The sequence below is a fragment of the Ixodes scapularis genome, unplaced genomic scaffold (assembly GCF_016920785.2).
Source record: "Ixodes scapularis isolate PalLabHiFi unplaced genomic scaffold, ASM1692078v2 PGA_scaffold9__187_contigs__length_104089568, whole genome shotgun sequence".
Classification (NCBI taxonomy): Eukaryota; Metazoa; Arthropoda; class Arachnida; order Ixodida; family Ixodidae; genus Ixodes; species Ixodes scapularis.
The window spans coordinates 30,776,704-30,802,160 of NW_024609884.1; the positions used below are offsets into that span (position 1 = coordinate 30,776,704).

Genomic DNA, 25,457 nt, shown 5'->3' on the forward strand with positions numbered 1-25,457 from the left:
ACTGGGGTGCGTGTTAAACCGTCCGACCCCTGAGCCCCCGACCCCCACATCCAAAACTACCGATCGCGGATCAGATTTATTGCCGCCTCCTTTGATTGTATCTCTGCAACAGAATTATGCAAAGTGCCTAATTCTGACACTTCCTGTGTTCTTCTACATGAAAAGAGTGAGGAAGAAGGGAGCCAACAATATAGTACGCAATCGATCGATGCTTTGAGAAGCAGAGGCAGCAGAAAATCGTTCCGCTCTCTGATGCTTGCTGCGGACAAGATCGCAATTACACACCTTTCTCATTCTGTGCAATCTTGGCGGCTTCATTCCACATTCATGTCATTTACGTGTTTCTCGTCGTGAACATTCATTACAAAACCTGCGACTGAAACTTTGGAACGTATGCCTAAGGTTTGAAGCGAATGGAAGTAGTGGAGTGCCCAAATAAGTGTGTGTCAGCCACTGAGACATCGAGAAAACAACAAATTAGGATGGTTGATGATGGGAGAGAGGCCATTGTACTTGACTATAAAACCGTCCCCCAGAAAGAGGTTCAACGGGGCCCAAAAAATAAGAATTTCTGAGACTTCGTAATCAAGTATGGGCAGAGCTGGGTGAAACTCCACCAGAATTATTTACTGTTGTCACCCTTTCCCCCATCCCGTTTGTTGCAAAACGACTGTGATGGAGATATTTCGTGACACAACAATCCTTCCTTCGTCTCAGAGAATCGGAGTGTCAGCAAGCAAAGCCAAATATGTGAGGGGTCTGCTCGCTACATTTCTGTTGCAGACAGACCGGGTACTATTGACGACGAAAGATTCGATGATCAAATCGAGTAAAAAGACTCAAATACTTTTTTCTGTAATAAAATGAATTGTCTTGTAGATATGTTGAAATAAAGAGACACATATTATGTTTCACTGCAGGTGGTGCCAACAATAATGGAACAAGTTACATTACACTGTGAACCTTACTATTTTACTCCCTGCCACATTTTCAGTGTATGACACAAATTATAAGAAGTAAACGAAGCTTAAAAAAAAAATACTAGCAGCCTTGAGCATACCTAACTATTTTTGCAATTGGAGTTAAACTTCAACTGTTGATTTTCTCGAAACGCCAGTTTTGAACGCATATACCAATATTACACGCAGCCCCTTTGTAAAGTAATTTCCCTACTTATTTACGTAACCGCTGTTTAAGCAGATAATAATTACATAAAGCTCGAGTGATTGAGGTTCTGTATTTTTTTTTACCTGCGTTCATTATTTGTCTTATAACGACCAATCAATCCACCCACGTCCTTTTAAACAACTTGAACGGAACACTGCTATACTCATTTCACCTCAAGAACTGTAGTAAAAAAGTGTCGGGCTCTTTGTCATCTCTTGACGCCTTGTCTTGTCGTCGTGGTTCACTCCGCCCTTGTTTCTTGGCACTTAAATGTACATATTGAACATATATGTAGGTGCATTTTAGATTAGATATATGTTATCTTATGAAGACGTACACGCTTAAAGCTCCAAAAGTTCCTCACACAACCAAATATTGCAAGAACTACTCCGCGCAAAGTAAAAAGAATGCGCAAAACTTGTTCTTTTTTTTTTAACAAGCATAGTTCCTCCTCTTTTTTTTTTTTTCTTTAAAGCCGCGTTTTTGCGAGTTAATTTTTGTTCAGTATTGAATAACACTGCGCTATAAGGCGCACGATGATCTCGGTATATAAACTCTATATTCTTTTCTCACACGCAGACAAAAGATAAAGAATTAAGGTTTGCTCGTTAGGCGCCAGTATGAAATTTTTAGGCGCAGTTTAACGGGAACGAGATGTGAGTACATTATTTATCTTTCTCATAAATATGCGTATAATATAGGACTGAATAATTAATTGCGATGAATCGGAGAATCATATCCCAATCAGGCGCCGTAATGTACAATTCGCAATAATCTTATGCTCTCAAGCTTAAAAAAAAAAGCATATACTGTGGAGAAATGAGCAAAATATGATAAATATTTTTAGTAATGGTCGATTTTATTGAGTCTATTGTTTGAGTTTGGCGTTGTGTTTCATTCATTAAAGACGCCGTAAAAAAAAAATTGATCGAACCGATTTTCATTTTGCTTAAATTATTTTATTAATGTACAAAATAATATCGGCGAAATACCGCCACCATATCCTCGCTATTCGCGTTGAGTTGAATAGCGTTTTTATACTTCATTTCACCTTAAAGGTGCCCTGAGGAAGTTTCTGAGATCGCCTAAATATGGCGATGACTCACTCTAAGCATCCTACAAATCCATAAATCCTAACGATGTGCGGCCGATTTCCCTATTAAAGAAAGCAATCAAAGATCGAAATTATCTCCGGCGATGGAAGGAGCATTGTACCGACAGCCAGGACGGCATGTGACCAATGAAAACGAGACATTTCGTTGAGACTGCTAACGTTGTTATTACAAAACGTGTATGTTTTTTTTTTGTAGATGATAGATAGAAGCAAGTAGGAGTAGTGGAAAAAATACTAATTTTTCGCGGAGAGAGAACATAATTCTGCAAGAATCGTCTAAAAAACAACTGTGTGTGTGTGCGTGCGTGTGTGTGTGTGCGCGCGTGTGTGTGTGTGTGCGCGCGCGTGCGCGTGTGTGTGCGTCGGTGCGTGTGTGTGTGTGTTTTCTTTTTTGCTTTTTTTTTTTTTTTTGCTTTTTCCCATCCGCGGGAGTACAGTCCCGTCGTCAGCTCACGAGCGCTCAAGCGTGCGGTCGCTGGGTTGAATCGTGTAGTCCGGGATCCATGGGCAACTAGCCGCGCGCATTCGAGATATCACTCCGCGGTTCCAACGGTCGAAGGCTTGAGGATCCTTCGCTCGCTATTTGCTTGCGGTGGTCCCGGTTTCGAAACATTCTCCACCCATCGCCAGATATCAACTCGGTGTGTTTCAATCTTCGATTGCTTTTTTAATAGGGAAATCGGCTGCGTATCGTCATGATATATGGGTTTGTAGGATGGTTAGAGCTAGCGGAGTGAGCAATCGCCATATTTAGGCGATCTCAGAAACCTCCTCAGGGCATCTTAAAGTCCAGACGCAGAAGATGCTACGAGCTGATGGGACCAATCAGACAACTTCAAAAGCGCACAATCATGCTGTTCGCCATGTTTCTGTACGTGTTCTATCATCGCTGAACCAATCATAAACAGAAAAGGTCCAGCGACCTGCGCTTTCGACGTGGCTTGATTGGTCCCATTAGCTCGTAGTATCGGCTGCGTCTACGAGCTAATGGGACCCCTAGTCCATTATAATATGGAAATATCCGAAGGTGGGTGGGACCCCTAGTCCAGGGCTCCAGTGCTGGCCGCTGCTGCCTTGGCCCGCTCAACCAGACTACGCTGGTCGTCCGGGTGCGAGCTGAGCAACGCAGCTTCCCAAGTCTCCGGGGAAGGGGAGGAGATGGGGGGAAGGGATGGGTGGGATTGGCAGGCCCACGTGACGTGGTATAAGGAGGGGTACCCTGAGCAATGTGGGCAGCTAGCAGGGTACATAGTGGGATAAAACTTGTGGAGGAGGGCGAGGTGTCTGTAGGTGTGGGATTGGAGTTGGCGCCAGATCACGGCCTCTTCCCGCGTTAGGCTCCGATGTGGAGGGGGGTATCTAAATCTCTCGCCTCGTTGATGAATTAGGATTTCAGAGTATTGGTTGGGTACGGGAATAAATTTGAGAATTGTGTTGTGGTCCTCTGTTTGTGGCACCCGGTGTGTACAGGCTCGGGCTACGGCATGGGCTTGCCGATTTCCATCTACAGATTCATGGCCAGGAGTCCAGATAAGCGTCGTTTCTGGAAGCGGGGTTTTGAGGTCTGTTAAGATGCGCAGAGCGCATGGTGAGATCCTGCCCGCTCGGAATCGTCGCAGGGCGGTTTGGGAATCGGAGAGGATATTGAGGTATTCCTTGCCGGAGGCGATTGCCAGGGCGATGGCCGTTTCTTCTGCCTCCACTGGATTGATAGTGCGGATGGAGGCCGTAACTACCGTCTTTAGATCGTGGTCTATCACGCTGACTGCGGCCGCTGGTTGATCCGAGTACATGGCAGCGTCAGTAAAACGGGTGTCTGCCTTGCTGCTATATTTGTGTTGGAGGGCCCGAGCTCGGGCAATGCGGCGGCCGGAGTGAAGGATGGGATGCATGTTCTTGGGGATCGGGGCCACTTGAATGTGGTCTCGTATGGCCGTTGGTAGGCGAACCGTGTTCCGCACCGAGCTGGGTATCGGGAAGTGTAAGTTATGGAGGACTGTGCGGCCGGTGGGGGTGAGGGCCAGCCGTTCTTGCTGGCTGGCTAGGTGTGCCTGTATGAGCTCTTGAAGGGTGTTATGTACGCCCATGGCTAGGAGCTTATCTGTGGCGGCGTAAAGTGGCAGGCCCAGAGCAATCTTGAAGGCTTTGCGGATAAGGATATTTATTCTGTTCTTCTCACCCTGGTTTAAGTTGAGGTATGGGATGGAATAGGTGATGCGGCTGGTGATGAGAGCCTGGGTGAGCTGGATCACGTCGGTCTCCTTGAGCCCGTGTTTGCGGTTTGTGATGCGTCCCACCATGCGCATGATTTGGGTGACTGTTTTTTGGAGGGTTTGTATGGTGTAGTTTGCCCTACCGTCTGCCTGCAGATGGAGGCCAAGTACCCGGAGCCTTGGCACCGTCGGGATGGGGATGCTGCCATCAAGGTAGAGTTCGATATTGCTATTCTGGTCGGGGTGCCGCTTGTTTCGGCGATGCAGGAGGAGTAGCTCTGATTTCTCGGCCGAGCATTGCAAGTTGCCCGAAGTAAGATATCGTTGGACGGTGTCTACCGCGGTTTGTAGTGCGTCTTGTTTGGAGCCCTCCGACCCCGAGGTGGTCCAAATGGTGAGATCGTCTGCGTATAGGGTGTGTCTGATGTGCGGGATTTCCTCCAACTGTTCGGGCAGCTTGCGCATGGCCAGATTGAACAGTGTGGGGGAGAGAACGGAGCCCTGTGGGGTGCCCTTGTTGGGGACGGGTAGAGGGTCCGTTCGGATGGAATCTATGCCAATGGTCGCTGTGCGGTTGCCAAGGAAGTTACATATGTAGTTGTAAGTCTTCTCTCCGCAGTCTGTGGAGGCTAGGTTCTGAAGAATTAGGGTGTGGCTGACGTTATCGAAAGCTCCTTTAATGTCTAGAGCGAGGAGAGCTTGGGTGCTGCAGGAGGATATATTATCTATGAGGTCTTCTTTGAGTTGTAGAAGCACGTCTTGAGCGGACAGGTGGGCTCTGAATCCAAACATGGTGTGTGGGAAGGCTTCTGTGTCTTCGAGGAAGGGCTGTAGACGGTTAAGCACAACGTGCTCGAACAGTTTCCCGAGACATGATGTAAGGGAGATAGGCCGTAGGTTGTTCAGGCTGGGTGGTTTGCCGGGCTTTGGGATTAGAACAATCTCAGCATGTTTCCAGTCTTCCGGGAGTTTGTGGGTTTCCCAGATCTGGTTGAAGTACGTGGTGAGGTCTTCAAGAGAGTCAGGATCGAGGTTGCGAAGGAGGCGGTTCTGGATTCCATCTTTACCAGGGGCCGTGTTTCTCGTGAGGGTAAGCACAGCATGGGTGATCTCCGTTGTCGTGAAAGGTCTGTCCAGGTCGGGATTGGCGGACCCCCTGTAGTTGGGGTAGTCTGTGTTGATCGCTGGGCCAATGTATCTCTCGGTGAGGTCCCGAAGAATATCAGCGTTCGTGCCGGGGTGATCGTGGATTATTTTACGGAGCATCTGGCTTGAGTGCCGTTTGCCTTTGGTGGGATCGAGCAGGTGCCGCAGGAAGGACCACGTGCGCGCGGTGCTCAACGTGCCCTGAAACCTGTCACACACCTGGTGCCAGTTGGATTGCGCTAATTTGGAGGCATATTGGAACGCCTCCTCTGTCAGTGTAGCAATTTTTAATTTAAGTTTGCGGTTAAGCCTTTGGCGGCGCCATCGTTTAAGGAGGCCTCGCCTGGCCTCCCAGAGATGGAGAAGGTATGGATCTACTGCTGGGGTATCTGGGGTGAGGGTAAGTAATTTTGTGTGTTCTTTAGCGTCCACGCATAGTTGCTGGAGCCAAGATTCGAAGTCTGGAGGTGAGGGGGAGTTTTTGTCCTTTCGCGCTTTTCGGAAGGCGTCCCAGTCAGTAAGCGCCTGCTTCCGAAGGGCTTTTCTTTGCGAATTGAGAGCGATTTCAATTTCAATTATGGAATGATCACTCCCGAGGGTTTCCTCTGTGTTCGTCCATTCCGCGTGAGGGGTGAATTTTACGAAGGCGAGATCGGGACAAGTGTCCCTTGTGATGCTGTTTCCTGTTCGCGTCGGGCAAGAGGGATCGGTAAGGGTGGTGAGCTGATGTTGACATATCGTTTCGTATAGCCGATTTCCCTTGGCCGTGGCCTTGGGATAGCCCCAAGCCTGATGTGGGGCGTTGAAATCGCCAACAATGAGAAGATTTTGTTGGGATAAGGTTAAAGCACTCGAGAATATGCGTTCAAATGCGTCTTTACGGTGACTGGGAGGGCTGTATATATTAAGTACGAAAAGACTGGGGGAATGCCTGCGCGTGGGGAGGAGTTCAACTAGAACGTGTCCAATTGAGGTCCCTGCAATGGTGTGTTGCTTAGCCGTGATGTGGTTAGCAATTAGCGTGGCCACCTGCGGATGGTCTGGGGAGGTAAAGGCTTGGTAGCCTGCTAGGGTGGGGATGATACCAGTTTCCTGCAGGGCAAGCACTTCTGGAGGGAATTTCTGATGGGCAATGTGCTGCGCAAGAGCAGCGCGTTTCCTGCGGTACCCTCGACAGTTCCATTGCCACACCCGAGTTGGGTTACAACTCGGTGGGCGTCGTGCCGTCATCGTGAGGCAGGGATAGTGGGGGGTATGGTTGGCAGCGTGTTTCTATCCGCCTATTTTTGCGGGTGGTGTAGAAATCCCGGTTGGCTTCTTTTAAGTCATGAATGTCGGCCTGGATTTGGTCGAATTTTTGGTTGTGGGCGCGGATGTTATCTGTAACCTCTTTAAGGGTGTGGCAGATTGTTTCTGCGGAAGGGATACTCGTAGTAACGGGGGCAGCAGGATCAGTGTCTCGCCGCTCCTGCGCAGTAATGCGCTCCTCCATGCGAGTGAGGCGCTCCATGATTTGGAGGAGGAGATTTTCTACCCTCTCTTGCCGCGCATCAGCTAGGGGGATTGTTGTGAGTGCCGCGGGAAGGGGGGGTAATGGGCTGGTGGTTGGGGGCAAGGTCTGAGACCCGGTGAGCCGCGTCGCCCAGCTCACCTGCTGCGTGTCGGTGTAGGGCTCCGTTCGGGAGTTGTCCGATTGAAGAGCCTGGCCACTGGTGGCTTCCTGCTTGGCGGATGCTCCCGCCGGTGTCTGTTTGGGCCCGGGCAGGTTTCCCCGAGGTTGCTGGCCAGGACGGGAATTTGTGCGAGAGGCCGGGCGGGATTGGGAGCGGGTCTGGTTCTGTTGTCGCCTGCTGTTGCTGCGGTCACGGCCTGTGTTGCCGTGTCCTCCCCTCCTACTTGGGCGGCTGACGCGCTGAGTTGCTCGGGGTTTGGCAAACCGCTGCGGACAGCTTGTATCATTGGTGGGATGGTCGCCGTGGCACTGGGTGCACTTCGGGGCGCACACATGGTCGGTTGGGGGGTTGGGTACTGCACACTTGAGGCATATTTTTATGTGCGGCGTGGGGCAGACGTCGGCCCGATGCCCCGCCACCAGACATTTAGTGCAAACCTGTCTGATGGGCCGGTAGGGGAAGCAGCGCTGAAGCGCGCTCTGGTACTGGACGTACGGGGGGATTTTGCGTCCCTCAAACGTGACGAGGGCCGTGCCAGTGTTGCCCAGTAGACGGGCATGCAGGATCCTGTATCCTGGGGCCTCTAGGTGATGGAGGAGTTTTTCGGGGCTGGACCCCGGTTCGATGTCGTGGACTACCCCTTTGATGGAGTTGTCCGGGGAGGCCACGTACGTGTATGTTGGGTAGTCCTTCCCGCCAAGTCGTAGGTGGTGGATCTGGGTGATGGCTTGAACGACCTCTATGTGGGCCGTGCTTACTATCACGATGTTGCGGTCGTGATTGAGTTGGAGTTTGGTTGCAGCGTGTAGTTCCTCGATGGTGATCTTAGCCTCCGTGCTGATGTGTTGGGCAACCTGGTACGGTTTCCAATTGGAGAGGTTGAGGCCGTCTCGCGGGCGCATGACGACTTTGAATTCTCCCCTCGGCAGCGGGGGTAGGCGCTGAGGTTTTTTCTGTGGACGGGGTATCGGTGGGCTGGGCTGTAGGGGATTGCCGGTGGTGAGATCCACTTCAGCGGTTGGAATCGCTCTCAACTTGTGCCCGCGGTAGTAGGCTGTGAACCAGCCGTCGCTACGGGTATTGGTGGAATCTTCTGCCGTGGTAGTTTCCATGTCAGTTAGGGAGGTTTCTGGCGTTGACGAAGCCATCGTGGTTGTAGTTCAGGCCGGGACGCTCGCTGCGGCGCTGCGAAAATGGAGCGCTGCCGGCGCGGAGGTGGCTCTCATTCCAAGAGCTCTGAGATTCGGTGGGCTTAGTGCGGCGAGGCCACACTCGGAGATGAAGAACGTCCAAAAAGTAGGTTTCCGGGCCGCTCACTTGGTCGATGATGGTATTGGCAGGACCGGAACGGTGAGAGGTGTTAATTTATTATATCTTCAGGAGAGACCCATGAGATGGACCGGGTTACTGAGAGAAGAACTCGCGGGGGCCTGTGTGGGATTTTTCCACTGGATCCGACCGTCGTCTTCTTTTCTTCTCGGCCGCGTCTGGACGAAGTATAGACTCCGAGCGTCGTGTTCAGCAGGGATAGCAAAACGCCATGTTTCCGCCAAGCAACAAACAATTATTATTGTAGGCTTTTATGTAACAGCCCTGTGTAAGGTTTCTGGTGGAAGAAAGCCCACCCTCGTGTTTTATACAAATAAGTAGCGAGAACCTTTGCCGTGCTGACTGGCATGATGCTGACCCTGAAGGCTGCAGAAGCTGCGGAATGAACTAACTAAAAGATGCCACACTATTCCTAAATTTTGGCCCTGAGGCTGCAGAAGTTGCAGAATTAACTAGCTGAAAGATGCCTGAGGGCTGCTGAAGTTGCAGAATAAACTAACTAAAAAATGCCATACTACACGCTAAAAAAAGCCCGGCGTCTACTTTTCCGCACAGCACTCGGAGAGCCAATCACCGCAGCTTACGGAAGCAGCTCAGCGAATGACGATGCCGAAACATATGTTTAGACAAAAAAAACGCAGTCTGAGTTGTGACATTAAGCAATGCAAGCGTGACGTTTTGCATTGCTTAAAGGGCCTCTGACACGCCCCCCCCCCCCCCCCCCCCGCATTTTTTTTTTCATGCTCAGCGTTAAAATGGTGTATCAGGATATCACGAAAAACTTTTTCACTTTAGAGTTACGTAGTTCTTTTTTTATAAAAAAAAAGACAAATTTGAAGCCAATTTAAAGTGCCCGGCAATTCCTTGTGACGTAACAATATACCGCAAGATGTCGGGGCAGTCAGAAGGGAGGCATCGCCGGAAGTCACGTGAGTTGTATCACTCCTCGTGCTTACCGCGACCGCGTGTAATATTCCTTTTTTATATTTTTGTTATTCTCCGCACCTCCGCAAACAATACAAGCATACATGGTTTATTTTATATGCTTTTCATCGCCTAATGTTGCTGTAACGGTAGAAGATGAGTCAGTAAACCTAGTAAACAAGTTCTGCTCATGTTCTAGACAAAAAAAAAGTACTTTATCCTCAACGTTCACTTGTACTTGGTACACTAACCAGTTCGTATTCTCTAGACGGCAAACATCTTCAGCCTGGAGAGTATCCGATGATTCGACGACCTCAGTGTCTGAACCTTCAGCAATGCGATCGGGCTTGTCGTATGCTACCAATCCTAATTTCTACAAGCGTTCTATTTGTTTATTTCGTTTCAAAACTCGATAGCTTGTTTGTGCCCAGTATGGCTCTGTACTATCGGACTGATGGCATGCACTCGTACACTGGCTTGTACTTGCAACGCTTTGATCATTGACCTTCATCACGTCGATCTATATATACTGACTCTTCGTCCTCAGCTTTTACAGCACGCAAACTAACCAACGGTGCAGTGATAAAAAGCTAGTGGAACTGAAACTTCGTTTTCTACAATCGCTCGAGGAGAAGTCGAAAAGAAGAAAACAAGAGTCTCAGGCACGGTCGTGGGGAGCACGGGGACGCCTCTTTCGAAGGTCGATACGGGGCAGAGCAAAAGGGCAGGGTATAGCAGTCTGACGTCTGTGACGTCATGCCCGGTTTTCGTAAAAATAGGGATAGTTGTACCTATTTGGTTACCTTGACATCTTCACCCCTTCACTTCTCGCACTCGTCCGTAGTGTGCTCCCAGCTCGTTCCTCCGAAGTCAACACAATTGTCATAGTTAGTAAAAGACGGCCCGTGCCAGTCGTTTGCAAAGCGACGTAGATGGAAACATGTCGCCGCGGCGTTTTTCGCGGCCTCGGAGATGTAGTAGCGAGGTGACGTTAAAAGTTTCAACTACGAGAGTGTCAACAGGAGCCACGCCACGTAAATACTTGTGCACACTCGGAGCGGACGCGTGCGTTTGATCGAAGGGCTTCGGGACCGATCTTTTACGATTACCACTCGATACTGACGTGACACTCGGCAAAGAAAGGTAGGCCCGGCATTGCGTAGCTCCCAGAAACTGGTATAGCTCGACAATGACGTACAGTCATGTCAGAATAAAAATGGCATACTAATAACAAAGTGTACGTACATACCGAGTTGCGAAGGTAATCCATACGGCGTTTATTTGAGCTCCATATCACACAAAACAAGGGATAGAATCGATGAGAGTCCCTTTTCGACGACAGCGTTCGTCACCGCTGCCTCGGAAAACAAGGAGATGACAAAGGAAAGAGATTGATCTCATAACCTAAAATTGAGGTCAGCGATCAAACTATAACACGGGAAGGGTCCACAAGCGTCGCGCGGGCGCGTATTCCATTCAGCAAGCCAGCCTGTCGTGGGCAGACGGTCTTGGCCAAGGATCGTCAGAGCAACGCTGCGCCGAGTCGGAGTGCCGGCTAGGCCTAAATTCTGCCGAGCTCGCTCGGTCGGTGTCATCGTTGCCGTTGTAGCTTTTCCCGGGTGTTCGTGGATCCACCGTTCGTGTTCGTCGTGGCCGGTTTCCAGTCTTCCCTCTTTTTTCTTGCTACTTGAAATCGGGACTCGCGAGAAGAGAACGTAGAAAGATAAATGTCCGTTGGTCGTCGCAACCAAGTAACTGAGCGACGTTGTCGGTCATGTTGATTTTATCGTAGAAAGACGACTCCGGAGCTGCTGTCATACGTATATTTTGGGCGTAAGATCGTTTCGTAAATCTGGCCTCTGTTCTTTAACGCATGGCACTGCAACAATAACACACCGTAACCGCCGCCTCGCCCCGCCCCCAACACTAGACACAAACAACCCACAAAACGTTTAAAAAAAAAGTTATATATTTGTGCTTGTTTTTGCGTTTCCGGCAGTGACGTCATGGACGTCATTGTCTCGTATCGACCTCCGGAAAAGGCGTCCCGGGAGCACTAGGAGTGAACCTCACGTGGCTTCCGGCGAACACAATTTAATGACGTAGGTCGATGCCTCCCTTATGACCACCCCCGACACCTTGCGGTACACTATTACGTTACAGAGCACTGGCGGGCACTTGGAATTTTTTTTGGCGTGTCAGAGGCCCTTTAATGTCACAATTGAGACTGCGTTTTTTGGTCTAAACATATGTTTCGGCATCGTCATTCGCTGAGCTGCCTCCGTAAGTTGCGATGATTTTCTCTTCGAATGTTGTGCGGGAAAGTATACGCGCGGGCTTTTTTTTAGAGTGTATTCCTAAATTTTGACCCTGAAGGCTGCAGAAGTTGCAGAATGAACTAACTAAAAGATGCCATACTATTCCTAAATTTTGCTTTGACACTATTCATGTTGGTTATCGCCAGTATAATCCGCCGCTAAGCTGACAGGGCAGTGAAAGCTATGTCCTGGAAGGACCAATCAATCGCCTGTCTTTTATCGCCTGACCCTGCTTTCTACACGTAGCAGGCACAGACAGCGTGATCACGTTGTGCAAGGCCGACGGTTGGCTGGTCCAACGAGCACGTAATTTCCCCCGCCCCGTCCGCTTAGCGGTAAACAAAGCATAAAATGCATCAGGGAACACTGGCCCGGTGCTGTGAATCAGCGAGTCGTTTCACGCATCATGTATCGGCCGCTCCACATTATCTTGCGTGTCTGTCTGGGTTACGTTCGGTGACTCCTCCTGGATACCATACTCCCTAGTAGATCGACAGCTACGCGTGCCTGATTGATCTTTTAGGGAGTTTTAGTAAATCGTTCCGGAAACTCCGATAACGATACCCGATACTCCGCAGACGCATTTACACATGCATCGTTCCGTCATCGGGAATCGTTATCGGGGGTATCGGAACAATAAAATAAAACTCCCTATTGACTGGCGACTATACCGAGACCAGTTACCAGGCACAGGTGCAGCGTATATCTACGTATGTCCTTGCCGCTTTTCATTCTCGTAAGCACGCAGACTTACACGACCACAAAACACGCACCTCTCACCATATTCAGATCCTGTGGCGTACTGCAATGGAGCCCCACTATAGTCCTCGCTAAACACTTCTCCCTCCGCTTTTTTTAAGTACCCTCTCACGGATAGATGCCCACGTCTTCTAAGTAAACTTTAAAGCGCGAACGGGATTCTATGAAGACCTTACAATGCTGGAATTATGCGAGATTTGTTAGGACCCTCGGCCTAGGGATGAATCTGGGAGATAAACAGAAGAGTAGTATCTTTCCTCCTCTAACAGACCATATGCGAAATGTAGAGCGCCGAGAACTACGTCCGCCATCTTGGTAGCGGCGAGAAAACGAAACCAGTTACCGACCGGCAAAGATTCCATGTAAACATGCGACCGCGCTTCGTGCGAGAGATGCGATGCCAAAGCGTTGCCGCGTTCCGCTGCGGAATAAACTTTCAATTCGTGCCTGACGTGAACGCAAACGTGAACAGGGTTCACAATTTTTTTTCTGACTTTTATTTGTCACTTGAGACGCAGCTTTTGACAAAAATAATCGGTGAAAACGCGAAGAAATATACGGACGTTATCGCACAGCGTGAAGCCATCTATTGAACTGGGCCTATCATCTTTCCAAGAAGTAATACCGAATTTGTTTCTGAACTTTTTTTTTCTTCTTTTATGCGCGTTGTAGTGTCGGCCTGGCGCTTTTCTTGATGCGCAAGCGCCCCAGTGTATGCGGACATCACTAAGGCTGTTAAGCGAAGCAAAAAGATGACAGTTTTAATAATCTACTCCACCAACCACAATTTAAGGTGCGTATGGTTAACAGTGAGCAACAAAAGCTGAAAGCACCACAACACCCTCATTTTAATGTCACATATTAATATATATATATATATTTACCTTGGAAAGCCCGAAAATCATCTTATTGTTTTGCATCGATTTCCATACACTTGATTTGGCGTCTGTAGACGAGGTTTCTAAAACACCTTTAAAACTAAACAGGAGAGTTAGTTGATAAACTATTCTTAAATATTTAAAGCGCGTTCATGTACACTAGAAAACACAGCAGACACGGACGACGTGTCTGTTTGCTCAACACTCACAGAAACAAAATTTTTCTGTCGGTTTTTTTTTTTTTTTTTTTTTTTTTTTTTTGTCGAGCGTTACCGAACGTGGCGTTCGACTTAGGTTCATCGCAGTGGCTACAGCTTCGATGTCGGCGGCGGCGGAAACTTGCGTTGCAGATGTAGAGTAAAAGCAATTGGGCGGTGCCAACTTCGTTTCACAAACTCCTTTTCTTTTCCTTTTTTTTTTTTTTTTGGCAGCTGTAGTAAAAGCTTTGTTGAGTGCGAAGAAGCTCGAGGGATAGTTTTGAGAAAATCAAAGCAGTTATTCTGCCAGGGTTGAACAAATCTTCATTAATAGCGCAACATCCGTCAACTGTGCTTGAGGTCCGTGCTATCTCAAACAAATCACAATACAACGCCTGAAAAATATTGCACAGGGCACAGTTTTATTTAGAAGAACAGAGAGCGTTCCACCAAAAAACTTTCGCTAGTAACAACTAAAAAAAAGCAAAACTAGCCTTGAGTTACATATATTGGCGTGGAGCAGTCTACCGCTAAACAGGACGACTTAATGCGTATTCGCATCAGAAAAATAATTGGAAGTGCCCTCAGACATGAAAGGCATGACGGCCTAGTCCTTAATTTGTATACGGTCGGTGACCGGGAGTCAAAACATAATAAAGTGTCCGAATCGCACTTAGTGGCAGAGCGTTAATGCCCTGAAAATGCTGAGAAACCGAAACTCAAGATACTTGACGCTACCAAGAGGGCCGCGTGCACAGTGCTGCCGGACCACCAAGCAGTTTCGCATATAGTTTATTTGTGCGACGTAAAGTAAATCACCAATAAGAAACGAGAAACGCAAGGTCGAATGGATGCATGAATCCATACGGCTCATCATTTTAATTGGGCAGTGGCTTGCGCCATCTAGTCAGTCACTGGTCCACTCGTCCTGGTCACCTGTAAAACTCCTCGACGGTGCGCTCCGCTCCCAATGCGATGTGTTTGTAACGCCCAAGGAAAGTTATGGCCACCGAGGCGTGGTTGCATGGGTCGTTTGTAGCACACTCGTAACGGCCCGGTAGAATGTCTGATCTTGCGATGAGGAAGCACGAGCGGCGCTTCTGACCAGTAGTAACGACTGAGAAACAAGGCGGTCCTTTGACCTACCGCTCCAACGTTCCGTGTGCGGAATGCATTCGCGTTACATACGAGGACAGGCCCAAAGAAAACCGGAATTTATTTCTACAAAATCGTGTATTTATTTTTACACGTTCGGAGTCACCTTCAAAATACCCTCCGCCAAATGATGAAATGCACTTGTCGAGGTGCTTCTTGCAATGCTCAAAACAAAACTCAGCGATGTTGAAGCCTTTTAATGCCTCGGTCGTTTTATTATTATTTTTTCCGCGTTTTTCCTTTTGACATCGCCAAACCGTTTCCCTTTCAAAACTATTACATTCAAGGAAACAAGCAAAAAAAAAAAAAAAAGGAGTGCCACGTTAAGCGAGGTGTGGTGAATCTTCAGTCATGTCATTGTTTTTGTTCAAAAACTGCCGAACGCTCAGCGCGGTGTGGGCATAATGACAACCCGAGTTGTGGCAAACAGGAGAATGCATGATTTGTCCACCATGACAACGCGCCTGCCCACACCGCGTTGAGTGTTCAGTAGTTGTTGACCAAAAACGGCATGACCACCTCATCGCACCCTCTCCCTGTTTCACCTGACCGTTGCCCGACCTCGCCCGGCGTGACTCCCCCCCCCCCCCCCCCCCCCCCCCTTTTTTTTCTTCTTTTTTCTTTTGTTTGCCCGTGTGAAAAAGTTATCTAAGGGAAACGGTTTGCCGATGTGGAAGAGGTAGCCCGCACAAAGGCCTATGTGAGTAGAAGGACACATGCAGCAGCAACTAAAGTGGCAATGACAACCTGTCCCGCTGTGGCAATGATGAAGTGAAGCGAACGGAATAAGAGGAAACAGAAACTAAAGGTCGGTTATGGTGGCGCCCATGCAGAGAAGATGCCAGCTACCCGTTGTGCAGGCACGTGGTATCACCATTCATAAATCACAAGGAGGCACGTATGAAAACTTGGTGCACTCGTTATCCAAGAGGCCATCTACATAGGAATGGCTGTACCCTTCGATTTCTGTGGCATGTCAGACGAAGTTGGTAAATCGTGTGCCACCAAGGTCGACAACCGCTTGCTCGTGGTAGCTCTGTATCTCTCGCCTACAGCACTCACCAGCGGCGTACTAACTTGTTTTTGAGGGGGGGGCAGACTAGACCCCCCCCCCCCCCCACTCAGGGCCTTGGGCGCCGCCGGCCAGTGTTTGCCCTGCCCAGTGGCGGCTGTTTCAGGGGGGGGGGGGGGGGGGGACAAAACACATGCCTTGCTCCCACTATGAGAACGGCGGGAAGGAGGGCAAGCGCCCCCCTTGTACACCTCGTTGGTACGCCCACGGCACTCACCAAATATTTCGTGCAGGACCAAGAAGAACTTTATAGCAGTCATGCAGGAAGACACCCCAATGGCCCCTAGAGACGTGCACACGCCGTTCTGCTGTGTCATGTCGGGGGAGAACGCTCAAGACTAATGCCGAGGAAATCAAGAACGCCGAGCAGTCTTCAACAGAGCCGAGAGCAAGTAGGATAACGTCGAGAGCATCACGTGCTTCGTCAAAGTGTTGAGTCTAACGCTGTCTCGTTCTCCCGCCTTGCTCCTGCGGTCCTGTTGTCCGGCACCGGCAGAACTTAGAGTGGAACTTCCAGGGCCTCTAAACTCGTCAAACACAAAGTTAAGGCCGAAGTTCACGGAGCGCACTGATTGGCCTACCACCACGATGACTTCGCGCTTTTTTCCCCGACGTCCAATCGGCGTGCTCCGCGAACTTTCGGCTCCAACTTTGTGTTTGGCAAGTTTAGGGCCCCAGATATGAGAACTGTATTTCCTTCCTCCGGACAAGCGGTGAGCGAGAATACCACAATATACTTCAAGAGAGGCGGAGGAGGAAAGGAGGGGAGGCCTACACTTTTCTCCGTACCCTCCTCTCCGGAGCACGGGAGGAGGAGGGGAGGGTACACATGAGGAGGAAAGGCCTACACTTTTCTCCGTACCTTCCCCTCCTCCTCCTCCCCAAAAGCTGCGCTCTAATTCGGCGTTACAGGGAGTTGTAAACGTTTTTAATTTTTTCTGAATTGTCGTTTCATTTAGGTAACGTCATGTTCTCAAACTTTCACGTTCTATCCCAACCTCTAGCGTCACATTCCCACGGAGTCAGAGGTTTCTGCGATGCATAGTTTATTTACCCGGGCCGAAAAACACAGTTCTTGTTTCTTGGGAACTCCCTGTACATGCACATACATGTTTTTCTTCTGTTTCCTTACTGAGATACTCAACCACTGAAATGGGTAAGAATGAATTCGCACAAAGCCTGCGCTGGGGACAGGAACAGTGTCCTTTTTCAAAGGTCAACCTGTAGCGCGACCACAGCAGTGAAATGAAGCGAACAGTATAAGAAGAAACAAAAAGTGAAGATCAGGGATGACTGCGCCCATGTACGGCTGCTGAAAAGCGTCTTAACGAAATGCGTTCGTTCTTACCATTCAAGAGTTGTAAATGCTACGTCACATTTTGCAGTATCCTTGACGCTGCGGGGCACCTAGATTTACCTCAGAAAGCTGGGCCGGCTTGCTAGAACGGCGTCTCAGCTGAGACTGATTGACAGAATTAGCGCCGCCAAAGGCTGGGGCGCTCGAGCGTCATGAGACGCGGTTTGAGTCCCGCTCAGCTCGTACGCTGGCTTCGGCAGTGCTTCCTTCCACCCAGCCTCAGTTGAGAGGCTGTTATTAGCAGGCCGGCCCCGATTCATTTTTAAATGCCACTTCCCTTAAAAAAAAAAAATGTTAAGCATTACAAAAAATAAATGACGGAAACACAACAACCCCCTTTAACAACATCTTCGCGACTGTATATTAATTTTGATAATATAAAAAAAAAACCATTTAAGCAGTGAGAACTATAAGAAATAATGGGTAGTTAGATTGATATACAGTTGTTTTCTATGTTGCATTTTGGTTTTAAAGAACACTAAATCAATAATTACTTCGACAGCAACACACTCGACTGCAACAGATGTGAGGGCTCGCGATGTGTGCCCGTCGTCCAAATTATGCCATATCAGTCCCAAGACTGAGAAACTAAATTCAGTTACGCGGTATGTGGTCACGAATCTAGCCTCTTATATCCGATTTTCACTAGAGCGACAAACAGAAACAAACGACAGCGACAAGTCTCCAACGCATGCACCATGCTAGCGACGGTACAAAAAATCGGGTCGTGTGTATGTTTATACCGGCTAGAACTTGGTCTGCCTCGGCGGGCGACGAGTTTCCCAACTGTATATGAAAAATTTAGCCAGTGCAGTACAACCGCTAGCCTGGGGTCTTTAACGTGCATCACGCAGTAGTGATACCGCACGCCGGTACAATGCTCATCTAGATCGAAACGGGCAGGGGTGGAGATTGAACGCAGGATCCTGGGTTCTGCAGCGCGAGCTTTCGCTCCACGTGCTCCGAACAGGTGTGCGCTAGACCACTCGGCCACCGATCCCCCCCGTGTTTGAGCATAGCCCAAGCACGTAGCCAGGGGGGAGGCCCAAAAGCCATAAAGCCCGCACCCCCCCCCCCCCCCCAAATCTTCCATTTTGCATGGGACCCTCCTCTTCCCCCCCCCCCCTCATACAGTATTTTGTCATGGGTGCCCCCCCCCCCCCTCCCCCCGAAACAAAATCCTGGCTACGTGTCTGGCATAGCCTCTTTTATTCTACAAAGCCTGTCCAATTGCGAAAGACTCTGGTTTGAGGCTTGTCGCTGTCATTTGTTTCTGCTTTGTCCCTGGGACTCAGGCATTAGAACCAAGGCCTACTATGCTCCGTTTCCCTTCAAGTCCGACCGCAGCGGACGGCATACTATATGCTCGGGAGCCGATCAAGGAATGCCAAAAGTGCATCGTCATAAACCCTCGTCGTCTTCGTATGTTCGCTACCAACAACTAAACCAATCACGCATACAAAAAACAAAAAGGCGCAGGTTCGCGGCGCCTTTACTGTGCGTGATTGGTTTAGCCGGGGATGGCGAACGCTCGATGTCACGATGAGAGTCGTGACGATGCTCTTTTGGCGCCGCTTGATTGGCTCCCGAGGACGGCATAGCCGTCGGCTGCCCGGTCAGGTTAGTAAAAAGAAAAAAAGCGCCGAAAAACCAGAAACCGACGAGACGGCAGGGAGCTCTCGACCCAGACATATCCCACGTTGCTGCCTGCCGGCGCAAAATCGACTCTCTCATATATCTCCACCCGATGCTGCGGCGGTAGTGACGTCACTTCCCGGCGGTCGTGTTAGTTGCGGTATCTGCGGCTCTTCGCAGTCTAAAATTCGACTATTATTCGCCGCTAAACCGCAAAAAGTCCACCGTTTCTGTTTTTTTTTCTATTTATTAAAAGAAAATACAGCAAAGGGTTTTTCAAAATCGTAGCAGGAAATTACAACGCTTTAAGCATGCACGCAGCCGGAGGGCAATAAATTCCATTCGTCAATCGTCTGCGCACGCACGCAGGCACACACGCACGTAAGCGATTCGCACTCGCGACACGCGCACTCAAGCGATTCGAGGACATATTTACGTATCATATCGGATATTGAGAAGCGTCGCCTCAAATCTGATGATAAAAAAAAAAAAAAAATCATACAATTGGTTCTTGGATCTTTTCTCGGCTAACAACAGTCATGGCTTATCTTGACAGCGGACTACAAATCTCTGGTTGTGAATGTGCATGCTACGACGAATACTTAAAAATAATTATTTAGCGGATTGGAAGTATCTAGCTTACTAATTATCCCGTTCCATTTATGTCCTGAGTGAGCTCCGTTGCGGCCGATAACGTCATCTCGGAAGAGAGATTTTCTGTTTTAATTGTGCTAAAGAGTAAATATTTCGACAAGAAAATAACACGATACGACTGCAATTAAGCATACGTTTTCGATCAAAGAATTCGAGCGTTAAATACTAAAAAAAGAAAAGAAGTTCCCAAACGTAGAACTTAAAATTGAAAAAAATCAAAACACGAAGGACGAGGACGAGAAAAAAAAACACTCTTTCATATTGTTGTCTTCAATTTTAAGTATCTACATTTCAATACCGCTTGCCCTAATCAGTAAACGTAGTACGTTTCTTTTTCTCATCAAACTCTGGAACTACATAAAGTGTTTGTCCACCGGCAGACGTCTATAAACAATGTACTCAGAAAATAAAGGGGTAGAAAATTATTAGAAGATATTTAGCTCAAGAAAACACTTCGGTTTCAGGCAAGCTAAACGACGGTGGATCCCAGTCGAGAGCCGTAGCCACTAAAGATGCAGGCACAGTCACGCTTGTCACCTTTGACCTTTCGACAACATCGGCACCGGTACGGGAACTCACCGCGAAAGTGATTCGACCAAGCAATTGAGCTCCCAGCCGGCCCGAAGAAAACCCTTTGTGAATTGCGCGTCCCTCTTTCGCGAACCACGAGCCCCCCCCCCCCCCCCCCCCCCCCCCCAAAAAAAAAAAAAAAAAAAAGAAAGAAAGAAAAAAAAAAAAGCGCTGTCGCAATGCTTAATCGTCCCAAGAGGTCTATAGCGCCGGCGGAAACACTTACTCCATATCATCGGGTTGCACGCAGTCGCGCACTCCAGCCGACCACATTAAAGGACCGGGGGAACGCGCACGGCACACGCATTCCACGAAGCGAGACTCGTCCGCGGAAACAGACAGCCACGCCGGAGTCTCGGGGACTATCGCGGCGGCATTTTAGCGAGCGGGTGGGTGGCTTGGTGGCGGCGGCGGCGGCGAGAGGAAGAGCGAGAGCAGGCCTCCCCCCCTCCCGCGCAACGCTGTGCAGCCCGGTACACGAGAAAACCGCGCGGGCGGAGCATCCCGACTGCGTGCGTGCACGGAGCAGCAAGCCAAGGCGTCGGCTCCGGCAGCAAAAAGCGAGGTGTGCCACGATAACGAGTCCGCGGAGGAAGTCGTCGCCGGGGCGCCCCGGTCGTTTGCCCTCGTGCACCGAGCGAGGGCCGCCCACCGGCTGTATACGTTGTCTGCCGGATGTGTGCAGTACCCCTTACTACGTCGAGCGTCGCTTCGCCGCTCTCATGTCGTCCACCGTCCTCAGCCGTCGCAAAACTGTAGTGCATCGGAAATGGCTCGCGTTTGCGCAATCAGGAATTTGGCGACGGTATATTAGCCGTACGCTCCAGTGGGGAATATGGGCGACAGAGTTCAGCGTCCTTCTTAAGTACCCTTGCAGCGACTGTAGCATGGGCGGTCAGCACCAGGTGGTGTTGAGACGGTCAACAGGGCTCTAATCTGGACACGTGGAGAAACAGTCGGCGAGGAATTCGGCGGCCGCGATTGGCCGGCGCCACGCTTATTCTTGGCGACGGCCAATCACGGCGGTTGAATTCCTCACCGGCTTCTTCGCCAAGTGTCCAGATCAGTGCCCAGGGACGATGAGAGAGTTTGGGCAAAAGAAAGGGACTGCGTGAGATACGGTAAGGGTACTTTAATTGTGCACTTTATTTATTTTTGGTCTTACGTAACCTAGCTCACCAACCTACTCTCGAACCAGAAAAAAAAAAAAAGAGTCGGTCAAGTTTTGTTTTATTTTTGTCTCGTGGGGAATGTGGTATATAGTGCTAATGTAGCAGCGGGCTGCTCCAACACCATTCATACTAGGAAGGCCTGTGCGCACGAATTATGACGACATAGCTACACGACCGAAGACGGGCACAGATTAGACTACGAGTCCTGTATCCGCGTTCGGCTGACCGGGCTGACACTCGTGTTGAACAAGTACGCTACTGCAATCGTTAGTGCTCATGCGTAAAATCGGGCTCACTTATATGCATTTTAAGCTTATAAAAATAAAGCATCAGACACGTGATGGTTGTGTGGGACGAAAACAGAATGAACGTTTCCACATAATGGCTGGGTTCACATTAATGCGATCATAGCGCATCAAACTGAGCGGGGACTAATCACACGCACCCTGTTTTCCTACTTCTTCCTCTTCTCCCCATGCACTATTCCAATCAAAATAGTCAAATCTCTGTTCGATGCGCTACGGTCGCATCCGTGTAAACGCAGCTAATGACTGTAAAAAAAAAACATAATAATAATAATATTAGTCGGGGCTAATCTAGATGTTGTGGCAGAAACGCTCATCTATAGCCACTTAAGGATATGAAGTACGCCTTCCACACCTCTGACAACACGGACAAAAATGGCGAAAGTCACGGAAAAGAGGCCTATGAACACTCGACGTTTGAATGAAATTAGTGTCAAACACCGTGAAGTCAAAGAAGCTAGAAACAACACTCAGAACTCAGAAATACGCAGATCTTCAGCACCAACCTATCAAAAAGAAAACTTGACGAAAGTTCGGGCTGCGGCCTTCGCAGCCTCCCCCCTGCCTGCGGATGCCAGCTGTTCATTCGTGAACCAGTTTTTCGCTCACTCCATGTGTCTTTTTCTTGTCATTTGCTTCCATAATGTTTTTCATGCGAGTTTCGTCCCCCTCTTACGTGATACTCGGTACCTTTCTTTACTGCCTTCAAGCAATCCTGGGGAAAGGAAGGGTACCAACTGTCCGAGTGGCAGCGTCAAGTCCCTCGCTCACCTTGGGCACAACCACCCGGAGCGTCTTCCTTCACATGGTCGCGATCCGCAGCATCAATTCTTACCGACGAAGAAAGACCGCGGCTCTCCCTTCGGGTAAAGCATCACCACAAGTTCAGGAAGGGATTAGAGGTCGTTAGTCGGACCCAATAATCGCCGCCCTAATGCCCCGAAATATCTGTCTAATGGGAGTTGAAAACCAGACATAACGGGACCAGGTTTTCCTCAATCGATGCACCGCCCGGAGGTCCGGTGCCAGCTGAGAGATGCGAACAGATGCCCATCGTTTCCGCCCGGAATAAAGAAGCACCTCACGTGCACCTCGGAGGCCGCACCGTGAATGCGGGAACAGCCCTCGCGTGGCCAGCCAAATGTCGCTCAAGCGAGAGTGCTCGCCAGACTCTCCGTCGCTTCTTTCTTTGTCTTGCGTCCGCAGCGGGAGTCGCGTCGCTCTGTTTGTGTTCGTTTAATTGCAGCAGTCCCTAATGAGTGCTACTGCAGAACGGCGACGAGGTCCTTAAGCAGGCAGTAGGTGCTTTGTTCGTCGAGCACGGTGGCCCCGCAACGACTGCTCGTCAGGCGTGCCACGCGCATCGAAACGGCTACGTCGTCCCGTAATGGGAGGCACAGGCCGAGCTCGATCCGGCCTGATCGACTTTTTAGACACCGCCGCCGTGTACCTTAGCAAATGGACGCAGCCGTTAATCTGACAGCTCGCGGGCTAACGGACCGGCTGATCCATGTCGGAAACTGTCTTCCCTAATGAATCAGCCGACGAGCTTTTCGCACAGCCTATTCGAGTCGCAGGAAGTTGGAATCTGGGCTCAATTTGTTAGTGTGCGCGTTACCGCCACATTGTTTTTGATCCCGGGCCAGACCCTCGTCCCTAAAATGCTTCACTGCCGTAATAGGCAGTCTTAATCTCCCGCCTAATTGGAAGCGATGTCCTTACCGCGCCTTTCCCGCACAGCGCTTATTAATCTCATCTACTGCCGTCTTCATTTGCTTAGCCTATACTAGACGAAACGTCCAGCTCAAAGTAATAAGAGTCTATGACCACAGGCCGACTCAGACCGTGCGGCGTCCCGTGCGCATAAGTATACACCCAGTGTAATTCTGAATGGCTTGCCGTACAGTTCATAGAATCGACGCGCACAACTCCGAACTCACAGGAACTATAAAACAATTCAATATCATTGAGACTAAGCAAAATATAGTGAAGACGCGTTGCATAAACCAGATTTAATTTTTATTGGGCGTCGCGCATTGCGGCGCATATACGCGAGTCTTGGAACACGCAAACAAACAAAATAAAAACACGACGGTATACAGACCTAAGAAAAATCTCCTGATACCTTTGACATCATTTTGCGCATCAAAAATCCGCTAACGAGTTTGGGAGACCATCATTTTTCCTGCACATAAAAGGGCACGGGGACACATAAAAATGAAAAAAAAAAAAAGGAGGGAGGGATCTCTGAGCCCAAGCTCCTTTGACGCGATGGTGCCACGTTCCCAAAATCTTCGCGGTACGTCATCGATATTCAACGCCCAGTGGCCACGTCGTTCAGAAGGGATCAGCGGAGACCCTGGCGTGCTTTGAATTTTAACAGCTAGTGAGGAGGCGGCCGGTGAAAGAGAGGCGTGCAGATAACTTTTTCTTTTTTTTTTTCGCCCGGTGTAACAACACAGTGCCTTTGGTATTTTCTGTATAGGTTAGGCAACTGTCCTTGAGTGCCGCGTCGGAGAAGAAAAAGACTGCGACCACGCGTCAGCAGGTTGGCCGGGAGCACGTCGTATAACGTCAGTTTCAGGAATGATGCATTATTCGGTCGTCAATACGCCGCCATTCTCAAGGACGGGCACCAGATTCTTTTTATGTAGCTCATCTCGGACGCTCCATTTTTACTCTGCAGCAATTGACACATCACGTCGCCTGGCGGCCTAGCTGTTGCATTCATCTGTGTCTTCTTCCAGCTGCAATATCAGCACAAACGAAAACTTTATTACTATACTTCGTCTCACTTTAGTGTGGACTATTGTTAGCAGCGAATTCTAAAAGCCCGAGCTATTTCTTATTTCTAGGCGGTGTTGGTTAAGGTCAGACGAAGCATAATACTGCTGATCACACACCCATACTCTCTCTCTCTCTCTCTCTTTCGCTCACAGACCTATTGCTAAGTTACCCAAGCATCAAGGAGAAAGCAGGGATTGGTGTTCCACGCGTTACACGTGCTGGCGTCTGCAGCACTAAATGTTCTAAAGCAAAATCCTAAAACAAATGGCATCTTGCAAGCGCGTTCAATAACGCTTTATTTGGTTATTTACTTCGAATCTTTTATGCGGGGAAGGCGTGCGGCGCGTGGAACACCATTCCCTGCATTCTCCTTGATGCTTGGGTAATTTAGCAATAGGTCTATAAAGACCTTTTTTGCATAACCTCATACCAGCGCGCAACTGACGTACCCTCGATCCGGTGCATTTTCGGATTGTCCGCTGACACAGGGCATGCAGACGCCGAGGGTATGGGCGAAAACGCTTAGGGACGGACGTCGTAGTTAGTTCCGAGCGTTTCTTTTTATCGTGTTACAGTACTCAAAACTCTACGGTGGTCTGACTTTAACTGTGTCGTTGTCGGGTGCACAGATAATTTTAATAAGCGTAAGAACAATCGCGGAAAAGTGTGCGATGAGCACAAGAAACTGCAGCGCGAGTGTGGCTGCAATGTCATTGAGCTTCACATATTCCCCAAGGACACTTATTTATGAAGTCAGTCGATTGTGAGCGTGAACCGAGAGGGCCTCATCGTCACGTTTAACGGCTACTTAGTCTACGCCGCTTCGGCTCCTAACAAAAATGTTAACCTACCGGACCTATACCCGTAAACGGCGCTTCGCGGCGACAGTCGCATGGAGCTTATTAAAGAAAAAAAAAATAATTGAGCTGTCGATGAAACGTCGTTCGGTGAACTGATTGCCACCGCTTCGAAAAACATTCCTGGCTACGCATGCACTGCCAGGAGCTTGGCGCTACTTTCCCACGATCCAGT

At 49.3% G+C, this 25,457-nt stretch overlaps 2 protein-coding genes across 4 annotated transcripts in view; both read right to left on the bottom strand.

Moving 5' to 3' along the window:
• LOC115310186 overlaps positions 1 to 25,457 on the bottom strand; it is an 88,653-nt gene that overhangs the window by 45,302 nt on the left and 17,894 nt on the right. The window lies entirely within an intron of this gene.
• LOC8050929 lies at positions 3,322 to 8,461 on the bottom strand. Its single transcript, XM_040223410.1, has 3 exons — positions 7,537 to 8,461; positions 6,921 to 7,053; positions 3,322 to 6,799 (listed from the first exon to the last, which is right to left on the bottom strand). Exons 1-3 carry the CDS (start codon positions 8,459 to 8,461, stop codon positions 3,322 to 3,324), a joined length of 4,536 nt encoding a protein of 1,511 aa, XP_040079344.1.

Excerpts from the sequence above, each read along its gene's own strand:
- LOC8050929 (XM_040223410.1), bottom strand. The coding sequence starts at position 8,461 with ATGGCTTCGTCAACGCCAGAAACCTCCCTAACTGACATGGAAACTACC. Across the intron at positions 7,054-7,536 it reads TCAGCGCGTCAGCCGCCCAA|AAACAATCTGCCACACCCTT; the intron begins GTAGGAGGGGAG and ends TCCCTTCCGCAG. Across the intron at positions 6,800-6,920 it reads TACACCACCCGCAAAAATAG|GAAACGCGCTGCTCTTGCGC; the intron begins GCGGATAGAAAC and ends AGGGTACCGCAG.